Source organism: Salmo salar, chromosome 01, assembly GCF_965601325.2.
Source record: "Salmo salar chromosome 01, fSalSal1, whole genome shotgun sequence".
NCBI lineage: Eukaryota > Metazoa > Chordata > Actinopteri > Salmoniformes > Salmonidae > Salmo > Salmo salar.
In genome coordinates this window covers 59,435,689-59,456,301 of record NC_138291.1, presented here as the reverse complement: position 1 = coordinate 59,456,301, position 20,613 = coordinate 59,435,689, and the positions used below count along the sequence as shown (strand labels likewise).

General features: G+C 43.3%; 1 protein-coding gene across 2 annotated transcripts in view; it reads left to right on the top strand.

Annotated features, from left to right (window-relative positions):
- LOC106606172 (ubiquitin carboxyl-terminal hydrolase 54) overlaps positions 1-20,613 on the top strand; it is a 55,995-nt gene that overhangs the window by 13,803 nt on the left and 21,579 nt on the right. For both annotated transcript variants that reach the window (XM_014202317.3, XM_014202306.3), the window contains exons 2-8: positions 7,172-7,264; positions 11,487-11,621; positions 12,946-13,059; positions 13,221-13,303; positions 17,430-17,535; positions 19,723-19,869; positions 20,409-20,558. In XM_014202317.3, the coding sequence (XP_014057792.3) occupies positions 7,172-7,264; positions 11,487-11,621; positions 12,946-13,059; positions 13,221-13,303; positions 17,430-17,535; positions 19,723-19,869; positions 20,409-20,558 (828 nt within the window). The remainder of the gene's footprint in view (positions 1-7,171; positions 7,265-11,486; positions 11,622-12,945; positions 13,060-13,220; positions 13,304-17,429; positions 17,536-19,722; positions 19,870-20,408; positions 20,559-20,613) is intronic.

The window sequence follows — 20,613 nt, the reverse complement described above, 5'->3', positions numbered from 1 at the left end:
CACTGTAGTTCAATAACCAAAATAGATTTTTTCAAACTCAAGGTGTCTATGGTTTGTTAAACTTAGAAATCAATGTTTTTTGTTTGGCATATATTATAAAGGGAAAAATCTGAGTCTCAGCGTAATTCCGTTATTGTGGAATTGCCCTAATCCTGCCTTGAGTGCTGTCATCATGGCAGCATTAAGGCTGGAATTGTGCTCATTTTGTTATATCATCGATTCGCTTCTCTTCCAGTCAGCTTATCTCTGCCTTTCATCACGCTTTCCTGCCTCTCGCTCTTGGATCAGTTCCTTGGAACCCTTTTTATCACAAGTGATGGCTGGTATGATTGACAGATTGAAGGCATTATCAGGGACAGGGTCACGCAGAGTGGCAACACAGCAGGGAGGGCTTATAAATAAACTGATCATACATTCCAACAATTCAGGAAAAATAGATCTGGGGTATTTCACACACACAGTACCATTTCTAGTTTTTATGTTGCTGATGTTTGGCATGTTTTGTGCAACGCTAGAATGTTCTGGAATATACATTTATGTGTAGTACTTATTTTGTCTATCTGATGGACATTGAACCCCAACTCACAGCTCTTTTAGTCGAGGTGGACCTGAATGCCAAAATATTCATGAGATAGAGGTGCTCAAAGTTGACCCATTTTGCATACTCCACCATACTATGAAACATCCATGTCTTCATCACTGGAAAAGATAAACAGTTGAGTTTAATATAATCTAAATGCTTACAAACAGGGTTGTCAACCTATTTAATAATTTCTTGAAATAAATGTTTTTTTTTTATAAAAGTTATGTTTTTCAAACTTTAGCGTCAATGATCTAAAAACGTATTGTGTTGTGCCCGTCATCGATTGGAACACAACATGCTTTTGAATACAGGGTGGGTGTCATTTCAATTATAGAAATTGAAATCATAAAATGGACCTATCCCTTCAGACCACTGCAATTTAGCTGGTACGCCATTTAAATTGAATTAAAATGTGTACTTTTTCTAGTTACTTCCACAAAGATGTGTATATTCTATTATCTGTATTTCTATGATTTCAATGGGTTTCCGATGGAGGATTGACAGTATAATTTAAAACAGATATTCCCATTCAAGTAAACATTCTCTGATGTGTGGACCTCCAACCATCTTTGTGGTATCATTTAACAGTCAAAATGTCCATTTGATTCCCATTTTAGTACATTCATTAGCCAAAACATGAACCCCACCCTGTATTCAGGAGCATGTTGTGTCTCACCCGATGGCGGGCACAACACATATAATTTTTAGGGCTGTCCCCAAATAAAAAAAATCTTGGTTTATTGTAAGTCGTCTGTTCTTTCAACCAATCGATTGCTGGAAATGTTTTAACGTGTATTTTTCCATATATAGAAAAATGTGTTTTAATAATATCAACTATGTGCATTGAGTTTGTCTGATGCTTTAAGCTTACGGTTTGATACCTCAAGAGGGTGTCAGAGATCTAGATAACCAGAATAAAATAAAGTTGACCTGACCCAACTATTCTCCTCCCACTCCTACTGGCTTTCGCAAATTCTGCCATTACTGTCCTGAAGTTACTGGTACTAAATACATATCCTATAAATCACATTGGCTACACATGGCCCGTCTGCAACTATTAACTTGGGTCCGGCCCAAAGCTTGTGCTAGCGAACTTGCAACATTGTATAAAATATTCTGGGCCCTTAGTTTCCAGCGCCAGTGAGCTCAGGGCAGACACAGCTGTAGGCTATTTGTGCAAGGGATAAGAAGCAGTGCTTAACTTGGGCAGGAGCTCACTGGAGTTGAGTACCGGCACCTCAAATGTTCTACTGCTTGAGCTCCTATTCCTCTTATAGAATATTAGCTCAAAAGTATTGTGGAGCTAATATTGTTCACAGTGTTGTAAGAGATCTTCAGTTTCTTGGCAATTTCTCACATGGAATAGCCTTAATTTCTCAGAATAAGAACAGGCTGACGAGTTTCAGAAGAAAGGTCTTTGTTTCTGGCCATTTTGAGCCTGTAATCGAACCCACAAAGGCTGATGCTCCAGATACTCAACTAGTCTAAAGAATGCCCGTTTTATTGCTTCTTTAATTAGAACAACAGTTTTCAGCTGTGCTAACATAATTGCAAAAGTGTTTTCTAATGATCAATTAGCCTTTTAAAATGCTAAACTTGTATTAGCTAACACAACATGCATGCCCTTCGAACACAGGAGTGATGGTTGCTGATAATGGGCCTCTGTACACCTAAGTAGATATAACATAAAAAAATGTGCTGTTTCCAGCTACAATAGTCATTTACAACATTAACAATGTCTACACTATATTTCTGATCAATTTGATGTTATTTTAATGGACAAAAATGTTGCTCTTCTTTCAAAAACAAGGACATTTCTAAGTGACCCCAAACTTTTGAATGGTAGTGTATACAGTTGAAGTCAGAAGTTTACATACACCTTAGCCAAATACATTTAAACTCAGTTTTTCACAATTGCTGACATTTAATCATAGTAAAAATTCCATGTCTTAGCTCAGTTAGGATCACCATCTCACGACTTCCGCCGAAGTCGGTCCCTCTCCTTGTTCGGGTGGCGTTCGGCGGTCGACGTCACCGGCCTTCTAGCCATCGCCGATCCACTTTTCATTTTCCATTTGTTTTGTCTTTGTCTTTCACACCTGGTTTCAATAGCCCCTCTGCTATTTGTAAGTCGCTCTGGATAAGAGCGTCTGCTAAATGACTTAAATGTAGAATGTAAATGTTTCAATTCCCCAATTACTTGTTCATTATTTAACCCTCTGTTCCCCCATGTTTGTTTGTGAGTAATTGTTTGTTGTATTGCGGTCCGTATTTGTGGCCTTGTATTTATACAACGTATATTGTGATATTATTGAGTAAATTGCTTTCATTACTCATATCTGCTGTCCTGCGCCTGACTCATCTCACCAGCTACACACAGACGCTTTACACACCACTTTATTTTAAGAATGTGAAATGTCAGAATAATAGTAGAGAATGATTTATTCTTTCTTCACATTCCCAGTGGATCAGAAGTTTACATACACTCAACTAGTATTTGGTAGCATTGCCTTTAAATTGTTTAACTTGGGTCAAACGTTTCGGGTAGCCTTCCACAAGCTTCCCACGATAAGTTGGGTGAATTTTGGCCCATTCCTCCTGACAGAGCTGGTGTAACTGAGTCAGGTTTGTAGGCCTCCTTGCTCGCAGACGCTTTTTCAGTTCTGCCCACAAATTTTCTATGGGATTGAGGTCAGGGCTTTGTGATGGCCACTCCAGTACCTTGACTTTGTTGTCCTTAAGCCATTTTGCCACAACTTTGGAAGTATGCTTGGGGTCAATTGTCCATTTGGAAGACCCATTTGTGACCAAGCTTTAACTTCCTGATTGATGTCTTAAGATGTTGCTTCAATACATCCACATAATTGTCCTCCCTCATGATGCCATCTATTTTGTGAAGTGCACCAGTCCCTCCAGCAACAAAGTACCCACCCTCACAACATGATGCTGCCACCCCCGTGCTTCACGGTTGGGATGGTGTTCTTCGGCTTGCAAGCCTCCCCCTTTTTTCTCCAAACATAACGATGGTCATTATGGCCAAACAGTTTTATTTTTGTTTCATCAGACCAGAGGACATTTCTCCAAAAAGTATGATCTTTGTCCCCATGTGCAGTTGCAAACCGTAGTCTGTCTTTTTTATGGCGGTTTTGGAGCAGTGGCTTCTTACTTGCTGAGCAGCCTTTAGGTTATGTCGATATAGGACTCGTTTTAATGTGGATGTAAATACTTTGTACCTGTTTCCTCCAGCATCTTCACAAGGTCCTTTGCTGTTTTTCTGGGATTGATTTGCACTTTTCGCACCAAAGTATGTTCATCTCTAGGAGACAGAACGCGTCTCCTTCCTGAGTGGTTTCCTTTCATTCGTGGTCCCATGGTGTTTATACTTGCGTGCTATTGTTTGTACAGATGAAGGTGGTACCTTCAGGCGTTTGGAAATTGCTCCCAAGGATGAACCAGACTTGTGGAGGTCTACAATTTTTTTTCTGCGGTCTTGGCTGATTTCTTTAGATTTTCCCATGATGTCAAGCAAAGAGGCACCGAGTTTGAAGGTAGGCCTTGAAATACATCCACAGGTACACCTCCAATTGACTCAAATTATGTCTATTAGCCTATCAGAAGCTTCTAAAGCCATGACATCATTTTCTGGAATTTTCCAAGCTGTTTAAAGGCACAGTCAACTTAGTATATGTAAACTTCTGACCCACTGGAATTGTGATACAGTGAATTATAAGTGAAATAATCTGTCTGTAAACAATTGTTGGAAAAATGACTTGTGTCATGCACAAAGTAGATGTCCTAACCGACTTGCCAAAACTATAGTTTGCTAACAATACATTTTTGGAGTGGTTGAAAAACGAGTTTTAATGAGTCCAACCTAAGTGTATGTAACTTCCGACTTCAACTGTATATATTTGTTACTGCTCCACTAAAACAATCTCGGTCGACCAACAGCCTAACGACCAAACAATCGACCAGTCGACTAATTGGGGTCAGCCCTAATATATTTTGTATGTTTTCCTCAATAAATTGTAAAATAGTTTGACAACCCTATTTGTAAGCTTTTAAATTATATTAATCTCAACTGTACGTTTTCTCCATTGATGTAGACACATGGATGTCTGTCTCATGGTATGGTGGGGTATGCAAAATAGATCAATTTGGAGCACCTTTATCTTTTAATGGTTTGGCATTCAGGCCCAAAAAGTCACTTTCTGAGCACTTCTACAATGAGCAAATATGTATGGAAGGTTTCGTTCAAATCAAAAGAGGTTCTGTCAGTAAGTGATGGAATTCTAATGGATTTACCCCTGATCCAGGTGTTGAGGCATCCTTTCACTTTCTGTAAAGCTGCTGCAGTGCAGATGGTCTGGTGTTATGAAACCTCTGGCTTCTTTCTCCCTCAGTCAGGACTTTTTGAAATCTGGAGGTTTTAATGTGTGTGTGTGTGTGGCTGACAGCCTCCTTATGGCTGTCATGAGGAGCATTACTAGCAACTTCTCATCTTAAGATTCTTCTCAACATAGGATCCTCCTCTCTTTGGGATGTTTTGATCTCAATTCAGGTATTTCCAACCCCCAGCCAAAATGTTTTGATGTCCATAGTGACAAAGCTCTGGAAGGTTACCATTTTGGGAATGTAGCCTAGTAATCAATCTGAATTTATAGGCCAACAAAAAAACTTTTTGGGCCGCTTAAATCATGTATTTGACACATTGCCTTTTTACAGTCAGGTTGTGATTGTTGTTGGTAATTGTGAATCAAGGAACATGTATTCGTTTTATAGTTCAACCTCCACAGCTTTTGTACTTCTTATATCTTTTTACTACTTCTCCAGGCAACCATCTTATACACCAGCTGTAAAAAGCTCAAGTCCTTTAAAATGTTGTGACCGTGATAGGGTTTTATCACACACTTTGACAGATTGTACATTCATGCCCGAGGAGGCATACACCGGTAAGTGTCATTGGTTCTCACTGTGCTGGAGTAGTCCCGGAGGAGTCCTTTGCCTTGCAGAAACTGTTAGAGGTCAGCTATATTGACCTTTGGAGCCTGTCACGATCAATGCTGTTGATTGCTATTAACCTGCTTCGCTGCGTACTAGTGCTGAAACAGATGCTCCAGACTTGCTGAGACATTACACATGCCTGACCACACTCACTATATCTCTACTAATATTGTTTGAGTTTAAATTGAAGCCACGTTTTAGTTTCAATACTTATGGGAAAGTTTGGATAGCTGTTTCGATCGCTGCAGAAATGTATTGGTGCACAGTATAGGGTGACAATTGGGTGGATCATGATTGATGTTTCAATTGATTGAAACTGTGTTTTAGTTTAAAATTCTTATGGAAAAGTTTAGATAGCTGTTCCACCACTCTAGAAACTATTGAAGTACTGTACGGTATAGGGTGACTATTTTGGGTGGATCGTGATTGGTGAGAAGATTGTCAAGCATTGTTTGGTGGAATGATAGGTGAGTAGATGAGAGGCATTTTTAGGCAAAGGGATACTGTAAATAGGTAGTGTCTGGGACAGGGGGAACAGAGAGAGAAGAAGGAAGTTTAGGTTAACAGAGACTGACAGGCCTGTCTATAATTCAGCTCAGTGGTGTGTGGACGTGGCAGCAGGACCATGGCATGGGCGCTGTGAGGCCGAGTTAGACACTGAAAAGGTGGGGGTGGGCCCTGGACCCCCGTTCCCCTTGGGCTGCTCAGGCAGGGTGCCAGATGGAAGATGGTATGCCAGGGAGCCTCCCCACGGGACACTGCAAGAGCCACGTTTGTTCCGCTGACACCCAGCATCTCAGCCCGACCTGGGCAAGCGTACATTCCTCAAAGTGATGGGCCTGGTGCTCTCTCTCACACACACTCTCTCTCTCTCTCTCTTTCTCTCTCTCTCCCGCTCTCTTTCTCTATTCCACCTTCTCTCCCTTATCCCGCGGTCTATCACATACTCTCTTTCTCTGACTCCCTCTCTGTCCGTCTAGCTCCCCCCTCTCTCTTTCTTTCTTCATCTTCTTCCCGTAACTCCTGGTGAGGCGTGCAGGATTCCTCCCCTGCTGAGGGGATTAAGAGCCTGGGAGGCATCAGGGATCTGATTGGACAGGACCTGCTCTTGTTCCTATTGGATGGGCTTGGGCTAGTGCAGCAGTGGTGGGCTCTCAGAGCCAACAGGGGATTGGACAGGACAGCAGTGGGCTCCACTGTGGTTGTGTAACTAACCTCAAACTCAGGGAGGGACATCCTTTAGCATCAGGTACGAGTTAGCGAGGGAATTCCACTGGCTTTAGAGAACTTTAGATTTCCACAGATAGACATGTCGTGCTCTCTCTAAGGGTTTTGAATCTGTGAAAAGCTTAGACTTTTGGAGCAAAGCGTTGGCAGTTATGGAGGGTGGGAAAGTCAACAGCAGGCGACGCAGAGGAGAAAATGTTTGTCACACGCTCCCGTAGCATTTCCTTTATAACAGCTGTATGTTGTTTACTCAGTAGATTCAATTTAGAAATCAGGCAATCCGGAGTTGTGAGGTCCGACTTGAGGAGCATTTTGTATGTAATTTTGTCTCACTCTTTCTTCTCGCGTTTTCCACAGGTCCTGTGGCACCTCGACATCTTTCGGCGGAGCTTCCGGCAGCTGACCACACACAAGTGCATGGAGGACTCGTGTATCTTCTGTGCCCTGAAGGTAAGAGGCTAGACCTGTGGGTGGAGATGAGAGGGAGGCCTGGGGGTGGAGAACTTATTAATGAATCCTTTCCATGTAATGCCTACCAAAGAATGCAGATAGAGGATGGTTCTTTTGGTATTGGACTGTTGTCATTTATTTTCAACAGTAAATCTTCGATCAAATACGTTATATTTTTTTCAAGTTACTTTTGTGAATTTAGTTCTTAAGCATAGCTGTGCCCCCTGAGAGATGACCATGATATTGAATGGGAGTTCTGGGATGTGAATATTTGTGTCTTAACATGTAAATGGTCGGTAATTAAGCCATCTCCCCTGGTGTGGACAGACAGTGGTTGGGTGTCTGGCTAGTGGTTATGGATTATTATGGACCATAGATCTCTCTCTGATCAAGCATTTCGCAATAACATCTGCTCAACATGTGTATGTGACCAATCAAATTGGATTTGAATACATTTGATTTGATCTGGACAGGCCGCTGAATGTAGATCATTGGCTTTAGCCAGCTCACCCCCTCTCGCTCTCTCACTTTGTGTTATTTGCCAAATGACTGCGGTCATCGTAAATATCGTTCGAATAACAAAACTGGGCCACCCCTAGTCACTATATGTCTCACCGCGACCATCTGTCTGTCTGTCTGTCTGTCTGTCTGTCTGTCTGTCTGTCTGTCTGTCTGTCTGTCTGTCTGTCTGCGTCGTCGCGCGCGCGGGAGGGTGGTCTCTCTAACTTTAGTCTTACTCTGTAACTGACTCTCTGTCATTCATTCCAAATCCATTTCTGATTGTCTGTCTCTTTGCCTGGCTGGCAGAACCAGACTAGCTTTGCCGCTATGCTTACTTCCATTACACCACAAGACTCATCCTGTGGGCCAGCAGGTTTGTTTTTCCTGGTTTGAGTCATCGATTCCATCTTTTAATGAAGAGGCAAGTTTCACACGCTCAGGAGGGTGCGGAAATACCTTTTGAGTGGCTGTAGGATGGCACTCCACACACTCAGCTGTGTGCGATTTTCACCCCCCAAATGCAGATTTAAATGGGCTCTTGTGAAACTGAGTGGTTTGACGATCTGCGATGCTTAGGGTTGCATGGCCCATCGGAGGGGTTCGATGGTGATATTTGAAGGCATGTGTGATTCCTCTGTTTCACACACGGTCTGCGTGGCAGGCATGGCTAAGAGCAGCTGGATCTGGCCAGCTGGCAGGACTTGGAGAGCGAAAGAGCCCCGTGGGTTTAACGGGGCCATCCTTTTAGCTACCGACTGACTAGGTCTGGTCCTTTTGACTGTGACAGGTTATTTGATTTCATACCAGTGTCTACATCAAGAGTCGTGGTCAGAAATGTAGGCCTAAGCGAACTTCTGTTGCTCCCTCTGCACTTGCTCTCTCTCTTTCACTCTTGCACTCCATCTCTCTCCCTCTCTCTGCTCTTTCATTCTCTCTCTCCCTCCATCTCTCTCTCCCTCCCATTCTCTCTCCCCTCTGCTCTCTCCATCTCTCCCTGTGCTCTTTCCCCTTGCCTCCGTCTTCCTCTCCCTCCCTTTCTGCCTTTGGTCCCTCCCCTTGCCTCCCCCCCTGTCTCAGCCTTATCAGAATTCACCAGGGCTCATTTGAAGGGTCGATTACAGGGCATTTTGGCCAGGCATTTAATTTGAGCAGAATTATAAGGCTATGATAATTTATCCTCTCCCCACCTCCTTTTCTGCCTCTCCCTCAGCTCACCTCACCCACCTCTTCTCCCTCTCTCTCTCTCTTCCTTACGCAAGATATGTTGAGGTGCAGCGGCAGGGCAGATGTGTGTGTGTGTGTGTGTGTGTGTGTGTGTGGTGTGTGGTGTGTGTGTGTGTGTGTGTGTGTGTGTGTGTGTGTGTGTGTGTGTATGCGAGTGTTTGTGTTTGCGCATGTTTGTGTGCCTTTATGTGTGTTTGTGTCTGCTTGCCCAATAAACACTCACCTTGTTCAGGGTGTTTTTGGCTGAGAAAATGGAAATACATGATTTAAAAAACAGGGTAGACATATTGAGACCTAGGTCTATTTTTCAAATGCGCCCTGTATAATGCAACATAAATATAGACATTATACCCAAAATGTGTATGTGTGTATATATATATATATATATTTATATATATATATATATATATATTTATATACAGTTGTAGTCAGAAGTTTGCATACAATTTCTTGTAAAGAACCTATAGTTTTGGCAAGCCGGTTAGGACATCTAAACCCCATGGGACCACGCAGCCGTCATACCGTTCAGGAAGGAGACGCGTTCTGTCTCCTAGAGATGAACGTAGTTTGGTGCGAAAAGTGCAAATCAATCCCAGAACAACAGCAAAGGACCTTGTGAAGATGCTAGAGGAAACAGGTACAAAAGTATCTATATCCACAGTAAAACGAGTCCTATATCAACATAACCTGAAAGGCCGCTCAGCAAGTGAGAAGCCACTGCTCCAAAACCGCCAAATAAAAGCCAGACTACGGTTTGCAACTGCACATGGGGACAAAGATCGTACTTTTTGGAGAAATGTCCTCTGGTCTGATGAAATAAAAATAGAACTGTTTGGCCATAATGACCATCATTATGTTTGGAGGGAAAAGGGGGAGGCTTGCAAGCCGAAGAACACCATCCCAATCGTGAAGCACGGGGGTGGCAGCATCATGTTGTGAGGGTGCTTTGCTGCAGGAGGGACTGGTGCACTTCACAAAATAGATGGCATCATGAGGTTGGAAAATATTGAAGCAGCGTCTCAAGACATCAGTCAGGAAGTTAAAGCTTGGTCGCAATGGGTCTTCCAAATGGACAATGACCCCAAGCATACTTCCAAAGTTGGAGCAAAATGGCTTAAGGACAACAAAGTCAAGGTACTGGAGTGGCCATCACAAAGCCCTGACCTCAATCCCATAGAAAATTTGTGGGCAGAACTGAAAAAGCATGTGCGAGCAAGGAGGCCTACAAACCTGACTCAGTTACACCAGCTCTGTCAGGAGGAATGGACCAAAATTCACCCAACTTATCGTGGGAAGCTTGTGGAAGGCTACTCGAAACGTTTGACCCAAGTTAAACAATTTTAAGGCAATGCTACCAAATACTACTTGAGTGTATGTAAACTTCTGACCCACTGGGAATGTGATGAAAGAAATAAAAGCTGAAATAAATCATTCTCTCTACTATTATCCTGACATTTCACATTCTGAAAATAAAGTGGTGATCCTAACTGACCTTTTACTAGGATTAAATGTCAGGAATTGTGAATTGTATTTGGCTAAGGTGTATGTAAACTTCTGACTTCAACTGTATACACTACCATTCAAAAGTTTGGGGTCACTTAGAAATGTCCTTGTTTTTGAAAGAAGAGCAACATTTTTGTCCATTAAAACAACATCAAATTGATCAGAAATACAGTGTAGACATTGTTAATGTTGTAAATGACTATTGTAGCTGGAAACGGCCGATTTTTTATGGAATATCTACATAGGCGTACAGAGGCCCATTCATTATCAGCAATCATCACTCCTGTGTTCCAAGGGCACGTTGTGTTAGCTAATCAAAGTTTAGCATTTTAAAAGGCTAATTGATCATTAGAAAACTCTTTTGCAATTATGTTAGCACAGCTGAACACTGTTGTTCTAATTAAAGAAGCAATAAAACTGGCCTTCTTTAGACTAGTTGAGTATCTGGAGCATCAGCATTTGTGGGTTCGATTACAGGCTCAAAATGGCCAGAAACAAAGACCTTTCTTCTGAAACTCGTCAGTCTATTCTTGTTCTGAGAAATGAAGGCTATTCCATGTGAGAAATTGTCAAGAAAGTGAATATCTCTTACAACGCTGTGTACTACTCCCTTCACAGAACAGTGCAAACTGGCTCTAACCAGAATAGAAAGAGGATTGGGAGGCCCCGGTGCACAACTGAGCAAGAGGACAAGTACATTAGAATGTCTAGTTTGAGAAACAGACGCCTCACAAGTCCTCAACTGGCAGCTTCTTTAAATAGTATCCGCAAACACCAGTCTCAACGTCAACAGTGAAGAGGTGAAATTAGTGTTAACTTGATATAAAGGATATTGACCACCTTCCAGTTGCGGTGAACCCTATGTGAAACCTGTGAATGTATCATTTCTTTGTGCAATCCGTTAATATTTTCTGTTGAGTCCATTCCTGTTATTCCAGAGAGTGTTACACTGTTATTGACCCTGCTGTGTTATTGTGTCTCTTGTTGTTTCTAGAGTATCTTTGCTCAGTTCCAGTTCAGCAGTGAGAAGGTGCTGCCATCTGACGCGCTCCGCAGCGCGCTGGCCAAGACCTTCCAGGACGAACAGCGCTTCCAGCTGGGCATCATGGACGACGCCGCAGAGTGCTTCGTAAGAGACAACCCTCCCTCCTCCACTTCTTCCTACTTTACCCCCTCACTATTACTCTCTCAGCTCACTTATTCCTCCATTACTTACCTCATCCCTCACGTCCATTATCCTTCATTCTTCCACTCCTGTTCTCTCTCTTCTAATACACCTTCACGCTTAGCAAACAGAACAGAGATCAGCTAAAAGTGATCTCATAACAAAATGTTCCATGTTAAAAATCGGACTTTCGCAGTGCCATAACATTTAGATAACAATGGCTGGGGACACTATTTACTTTGGGAGAACAAAGGAAAAGTGTGGGAAGTGTTTTTGTCTCTGGGAAGTCGCAATGCAGAGCTTTCTACAAGGCCTTTACCCTGATCCCACTGACAGTAAGCAGTCCACCCAGCCTCTACCACACTACCGCAAAGAAACAAACTTAGCCATTTTTCCCCCCTGACTGGCTCATTTTATAAGCAACGCAGCTAGGCAGCCAGCCAGAGGATTGTTCCATACCCTGTATCCTCTCTGGGCCTATTCTCTCCTCTCTACCTCTCTCTCCACTTCTCTTTATGTTCTGCTGACAAGCGAGAACATACGGAAACTGCAACTTGGGTTGTTTTTTATTAGTATTATTCTGGGTATTTGGCTGCGGCTGCATTCGGGAGGCGGTGGGATGGTGGGCTGAGGCAGATGCTAAGTGTACATTGGAAGCTCCCTGTGGTGACCCTCTCTCTGCAGTGCTACAGAACTCCCACCGCTCAGAGGGCTCCTGCCTGCAGTTAGAGTGATAAATCACCTAGTAAATTAGCTCAGTGTGGCCAACCAGAGCCTCTGTGTGTTTTGTAGTGCAGCACCTTGCTGCTTCACTGAATTTAAAACAGTTATCCACTCAAAAACGATATTTTTGTTTATTAGTCCACTGTTGACGCAGTCCCAAAATGTGTTCCATGTTAGTGATCAAGTTTTCAAGATATAGGACTTTCAAAAATCTAATTGTAGTTTGCTAATTGTAGATGCATCATCATGAGGATGTGGCAAGTTACAATTAGCATTTTGAAAGTCCTATGTCCTGAAGACATGATTGCTGATGTGCAAAACATTTTGAGACTGTATCAACAGTGGACTAATTAAAAAAATATATATCAAAGATGGTTTTTAAGTGGATTATTCCTTTAAGCACTATACGTTTTCTGAAGAATATATTTTCTTTGTGTGTTGGTTTTGTCACGACGTAGTAATGTGATTCAGTTAAAAACACATGTGGGCAAGCGCATACACACTTGCTTACACACACAAACACAAACAGGAATAAAGCTAACATGTCTAACTGTTGCCCCCACAGGAGAACATCCTAATGCGGATTCATTTCCACATCTCAGACGAGACCAAAGAGGACATCTGCACAGCCAAGCACTGCATCCCACACCAGAAGTTTGCCATGACGCTTTTCGAACAGGTCAGCACAAACACAAGCCTCAGTAACTTATTTAGAGGATCAGTCAATCCGTTTTCTTTTCATCTCAGAATTGCCCCCCCCCCCCATCCATTTCTATGTCATTAACTGAAGTCAAGCCAGCTGTGCTTATCTTAGTCGTGTAACTCTTTGTATGTTTGCAGTGTGTGTGCAGCAGCTGTGGGGCCTCCTCTGACCCGCTGCCATTCATTCAAATGGTGCACTACATCTCCACCACATCCCTCTGGTGAGTAATCCTTTGACTTGGGAAAACAGCATTGAGCTGACTGGTTCTGCCTAGTTCTGACTAATGTTCTGACTGGTTCAGACTAGTTCTGAGGTGGTTCCTTCTGACCAGTTCTGACTAGTTGACTAACACCATACATAGGCGCACATTTTATACAAAAGTGAAAATTTATGGGCACTGCTCTCCAATTGAATTTTGCTCCATTCACTCCACAAACAGATGATAGAATGAAAAGCTTTTCCGGTCTCTTTTCCACGGAGCAGAGCAAAAAAACGGCCTAGAGACACCATGGTGACCGAACGTGCTTTCTCTCTCCTCTAAAGAGAAGTAACCCGCTAGGCTAGATATCAGGTCGCCTAGGAACGGGTAATAGCTTTCTTCATTGTGGCATTATGAGCTGTCAACAAAACCTCTCTGGGCTGTGGGAGGAGGAAGGAGGGATGAATCACTTGCCTTCCCTTCGTTAGGCTGCGGACTAGCTGTCGTGAGCCAGGGGCTGCCTGCCTGCGTCTCCAGCTGTGGTGATGTCTGCAGCGAAGCCCTCAGGAGAACCCAGCACCACCTCAGCCTCTTCTTCTGCGCACACACACACACACAGACACACGCACCCACTCCCCCCTAACCCTCAGAGGAGTAGGTTGTATCCTGACAACGGTTTATATGCCAATAACAGGCCTCTCTCCTGCACCAGAGCACAGAGTTACAGTATAACCCTGGAGTGTCTTTGAGGCGTGCACCTCTATAGGTGGACAGAGCTCCAGAGAGACCTGGAGAAAATGGGAACGGAACAAAGAGTCACCTTGTAGACAAAGGACTGGTCTAAGGCCCTGTAGTCACATGATCAGTAGCACCAGTGTTAAGGCTATAGCTGTAGTGCTCTCTATTTTAGAAGGATGTTTTTATCTGAAAGAGACTTACATTTAACACAGTCTGTAGGGGGGAGTTGGGTAAGTTGAGCCATTTATTACATTCAGCATCACTGCGTCAAGGGAAATAGTGTTATTTCTAACAAAAGATATCTACATTTCAGCCACCTTGGGGTAAGTGGGTGATAGTGTCCTTTGACAGGGGTTGATGGTGTTGATAGGTCAAAGTTGAATTCATGGAATGTGAGGTGTGGTATATTGTATATCTTAAATATATGCCTACATTCAGATATACATGTAGATCTCTCTGTTCAATATCACTTACCCTTCCATTTCTCAACCAGTTGTATGGGACAGGGATGTTGTTTCGATGTGCCAATTCATGCATTTGAGGCTACTAAGCCCATGAAACTGAGCCGCAAAATTCTTGATATGTTTAGCAAGCTCAGACTCCATGTCATAAGATAAGACACTGTGTCTCTCTGCTACAATATCATAGCCTCTCTTTTGCACAGCTTCTTGTTCGTCATTTTTTTGTTGTCAATGTACAGTGCATTCGGAAAGTATTCAGAACCCCTAACTTTTTCCACATTTTGTTACGTTACAGACTTATTCTGAAATTGATTAGATTGTCACGCTCGTCGGAAAGGACAGACCAAGGCGCAGCGTGTGTTGAGTTCCACATCTTTTAAGTGAAACATTAAAAAAATAAAAAATAAACGAACAACGAAACGTGAACTACGTGGTGAAACATGCACATACACAAAACAATATCCCACAAAGTAGGTGGGAACAAATGACAACTTAAGTATGATCCCCAATTAGAGACAACTATAAACAGCTTCCTCTAATTGGGAACCACACTCACAAACAAACATAGAAAACAAAATACTACATAATTCCCCCCCCTAGTCACGCCCTGACCTAAAACACCATAGAGAACCCCGGGGGCTCTATGGTCAGGGCGTGACATAGATAAATAAAAATCCTCATCAATCTACACACAATACCCCATAATGACAAAGTGAAAACAGTTTTTTATACTTTTTGCTATATAGGCACATATCTGGGGAAGGGTACCAAAAAATGTCTATGGCATTGAAGGTCCCCAAGAACACAGTGGCCTCCATCATTCTTAAATGGAAGAAGTTTGGAACCACCAAGACTCTTCCTAGAGCTGGCCGCCCGGCCAAACTGAGCAATCGGGGGAGAAGGGCCTTGGTCAGGGAGGTGAACAAGAACCTGATGGTCACTCTGACAGAGCTCCAGAGTTCCTCTGTGGAGATGGGAGAATATTCCAGAAGGACAACCGTCTCTGCAGCACTCCACCCATCAGGCCTTTAAGGTAGAGTGGCCAGACGGAAACCACTCCTCAGAAAAAGGAACATGACATCCTGCTTGGAGTTTGCCAAAAGGCACCTAAAGGACTCTCTGAGAAACAAGATTCTCTGGTCTGATTGAACTCTTTAAAAATGAAAGGAGAGCCACACACTCTAGGAGCTCAGATGCAATAATTTAATAACCTAATATCCAAGGTTTCGACAGACAAGCTGTCTTCATCAGGGACAGCTTGTCTGCCGAAACGTTGGATATTAGGTTATTAAATTATTGCATCTGAGCTCCTAGAGTGTGAGGCTCTCCTTTAATTATCAAGTGTTCTCCTCCACTAGCCAGCACCTAACCTAAACAGGTGTGCTTTTCTTTCGCCTCCTGATTGAACTCTTTGGCCTGAATGCCAAGCGTCACACCTGGTACCATCCCTACAGTGAAGCATGGTGGTGGTAGCATCATGCTGTGGGAATGTTTTTTAGCGGCAGGGATTGGGAGACTAGTCAGGATTGAGGGAAAGATAAACAGAGCAAAGTACAGAGAGTTCCTTGATGAAAACCTGCTCCAGAGAGCTCAGGACCTCAGACTGGGGTGAAGGTTCACCTTCCAACAGGACAATGACCCTAAGCAGGAGTGACTTTAGGACAAGTCTCTGAATGTCCTTGAGAGGCCCAACCAGAGCCCGGACTTGAACCCGACCGAACATCTCTGGAGAGACCTGAAAATAGCTGTGCAGCTATGCTCCCCATCCAACTCAACAGCGCTTGAGAGGATCTGCAAAGAAGAATGGGAGAAACTCTCCAAATACAGGTGTGCCAAGCTTGTACCGTCATACCCAAGAAGACTCGAGGCTGTAATCGCTGCCAATGGTGCTTCAACAAAGTACTGAGTAAAGGGTCTGAATACTTATGTAGATGTGATATTTCTGTTTTCTTTTTGTTTTTTACATTTGCAAGAATTTCTATAAAACAGTTTTTGCTTTGTCATTATGGGGTATTGTGTGTAGATTGATGATAATTTTTTTTAAATCCATTTTAGAATAAGGCTGTAACGTAACAAAATGTGAACAAAGTCAAGGGGTCTGAATACTTCCAGAATGCACTGTACCTCTTCAGCGTCATTCAGTCCATTGTTTCATCCCTTGCTGCTGCTTGAATGGACTTCTTCCCTTCTCTCACTTCCTTGACTGCTCTCTCAAGAACCTCAAGGGGGGTAGACCCCTGCTTGTTTTACATTTGTATGCATGATGATGTCTGCTCTGTAACAATAAAAATGCACTATCTTGAGTTCAAGACACATTGCAAAAATATGTAATCATCATTTGTGCGGGGTATGGCGGCCATTGGCTCAACTTACCCCATTGCCATTGGCTCAACTTACCCCATTGCCATTGGCTCAACTTACCCCATTGCCATTGGCTCAACTTACCCCAAGGCAAACATTTAGACCATATTAGCTCACACAGCTACAAGGATGCACTTTCCGTGCTATGTTTAGAACCGCATATTGTAGCTTATAGAGACCCCAACTGATGTATAAAACAATATTAAAACTCTACTTTGGTTTAGATATAACACATTGCATTAACTTGACTTTGTGAAAATCAGATTTTTTGACCTAACATGCGTGACAATTTTTTCCATGTGTTTTTTTTCCTTCACATTAAATGATGACCTCTTACTAAATATTTGGTCACATGATTCATTTTGTGTATGGTTTCCAAGAAACAAGGGTGGCTCAACTAACCCTTTGGCTCAACTTACCCCACTCTCCCCTACAATATATGTGGCCCACAGATCATACCCGCAACCCTGGTGTTGCAAGGACTAGATGTCTGAGTGTGTGATGTCTCCCACTGTAGATGTCTGAGTGTGTGTTGTCTCCCGCTGTAGATGTCTGAGTGTGTGTTCTGTGTATTCCCCATGTTACAGTAACCAGGCGGTGAGGATGCTGGAGTGTAGAGACAAGCCCACACCAGACATGTTTGGAGAGCTGCTCCGCAACGCCAGCACTATGGGAGACCTACGCAACTGTCCGGTGAGTTAGTGTACAAGCACACTTTACCACACCTTACCATAAAAGTACATTTACATTTTTGTCATTTAGCCGGCGTTCTTATCCAGAGCGACTTACAATTAGTGCATTCATCTTAAGATACCTTGGTGGGACAACCAGATATCAGTCGTAGTAAGTACATTTTCCCTACAATAAAGTAGTTATCAATAAAGTCAGTACTAGTAGGAAAAGACAAGTGCAGGTAAAAAGTATTTTTGCGTGGCGGTGCCGTGGGGTTTATTTAAGATACTCTTTGAAGAGGTAGAGTTTCTGAAGTGTTTTGTAAGATGAACAGGGACTCCGCTGTCATGCTGTTAGGGGAAAGCTTGTTCTACACCATGGACCGTATGACAACTGTGATAGCCACTATATTACAGCCACAATAGATATTACACTCCCACCAGAAATATTCTTACTTATGATGGTGAAAAAAAGTTAAATATTCATGTCTGTAGGATTCTTTAGTCAAGATATATATTATGACTCTCACGCTTGCGTACGCGCACACACACACAAACTCCGAGGCTTGTGTTGAGTGTGGGCGGACTGGTTCAGAGGGACTTCATGGCGTCACATGGGCAGTAAACACCATTCTGAGGTCAGCCAAGCTCACCACGGAGTCCTCAGTGCTTCGACTGTAATATCTCGGGGTTAGAAACGGAACTGAAAGGACCAGGGTGGATCAACATGAGCAGCTCATAGTATTAGCGTTTTAAAATTTAAACCATGTGAAATCTCCCAGTCAAACATGACTCTTAGAATTCTGATACTCCCTCCCAGCTTTATCTTATCAAACATTAAAGCCTCTAGTCATTCTGAAGATAAACTCTAGAGTTTGCATAATCATAACGAGCTGCCCCAGTATGGTACAATGTCACGGCTGTCGAAGGATCGGACCAAAGTGCAGCGTGGTTGTAGTTCCACATTTTATTAAATCCATGAAACTTTGCAAAACATAAATAACTGAATTTACACAACAACAAACCGTGACGCAGAAACAAACACTACTCAAAAGATAGTCACCCACAAAACCCAGGAAGAAAAACCCCTACTTAAATATGATCTCCAATCAGAGGTAACGAGGACCAGCTGCCTCCAATTGGAGATCAACCCAAAAAACAACAACATAGAAATAGAAAAACTAGAACTAAAACATAGAAATAGAAAACATAGAAAAACACAAAACACCCCCTGTCACGCCCTGACCTACTCTACCATAGAAAATAACCTCTTACTATGGTCAGGATGTGACATACAATTACAGGCATTTTTCAGAAATATGTTTGTATTCGCTAAGTATAGGCTGACTTTGATGCTTCTCCCGCTGGTCTGTGTGTGAGAAACCCCAGTGCTCGCCTGTGCTGTGAGAAAGTCTCCTCTGTTTATGTCAAATTTGGCGCGTGCACAATCGGTGCCCTTCAGGGGGCCTGCCGCCCGCTTGTTTCCAGCCTCACTTCTGGGAAACGCACAAAAGAGGAGGGAATTTTGCCCCTCTCCGGCGAAGGAGGTCAAGATGGCAGGTGCATGTGGTGACATGCGTCCTTCTCCCTCGCAAACAAACAAACAAACAAACAAACACACACACACACACACACACACACACACACACACACACACACACACACACACACACACACACACACACACACACACACACACACACACACACACACACACACACTGTACCGCTCTGGCCCAAATCAGCTCTGTGAAAGGAGTCCTGTGGTAACCCCACATGCTGTTGGGCCCAGTGTGTGGGTATTTATGTCTAAAGGAAGGCTGTCTCTCTGTGATGGGCATAGAAGTGACACTTGAATTGGGGGTTGTCATTGGCCTACAGCCAGCTGACCTTTTCAGACACAGCACACTATGAGGGGTGCCCTGAGTTGAACCATAGTCAACACTGAAATAGCTAAATGGATGACGATCACTGTCAACTCAGTGCGTAATGAGTCATGGTAGACTTTGTTTGAGGATTTTTTAGTTTGTTTGAGGATTTTGGGTTTGTGATTTATTACGCTCAATTTACCTCTCCTTTTTGTCCCCCTCTTTCACTTCCCCCTTCTGTCTATCCCACTCCATCTCTTGCCCCCTACCTTTCTTCCCCCCCTCCTCTTCACACTCTCTCTTCTTCCCTCTCTCCCCCCCCCCTCTCTCTCCGTACCTCAGAGTAACTGTGGGGAGAAGCTGCGTATTCGTCGGGTACTTATGAACTCTCCAGAGATCATCACCATAGGTCTGGTGTGGGACTCTGACCACTCAGACCTGGCAGAGGACGTCATCCACAGCCTGGGCACTTGCCTGCGCCTGGGGGATGTAAGACGCACACACACACACACACACACACACACACACACACACACACACACACACACACACACACACACACACACACACACACACAGTTTTCTTCAGAAGATGCCACTAAGTTATGCCATACTGGGTTGTGTGTGCTGTAATGTTTCTAGCCACCGACACCAGAGTGGATAGAAAGCAGTCTGATGTCTCTATACTCTGACACAACACACACAGTCAGGCACCATCTCCCTCGCTAATGAATTTTTCATGGTGTTTACCTGCTGTAAAAGCGAGCTAACCTTTGAGAACCTCTGGAGCGTTTCTGAAGTGGTGTAATGATCCGATACCAATATTCCCAATGTCTGTTTGGGTACCCTGGGCCTCGATTCATGGAAATATGTGACAGGTTAAATGAATGATGGATTACTTACTGTAAGGTCCAGATTTCTTCCTGACCGGGGTGGGGGGGGGGGGGGGATAGGATTTAGATATACAGTATTGCAGGACAGTGTATTTTTCATTTTCTGAACATGAGTCCTCTCCTCTGTCCTCCTCAGCTCTTCTACAGAGTAACAGATGATAAGGCCAAGCAGGCAGAGCTCTACCTGGTGGGCATGGTGTGTTACTACGGCAAGCACTACTCCACCTTCTTCTTCCAGACCAAGATACGCAAGTGGATGTACTTTGACGACGCACATGTCAAAGAGGTAAAAAAAAAAAACGAATCAATAAATCCATCCAGGTGAATGGTTAGAGAAGTTG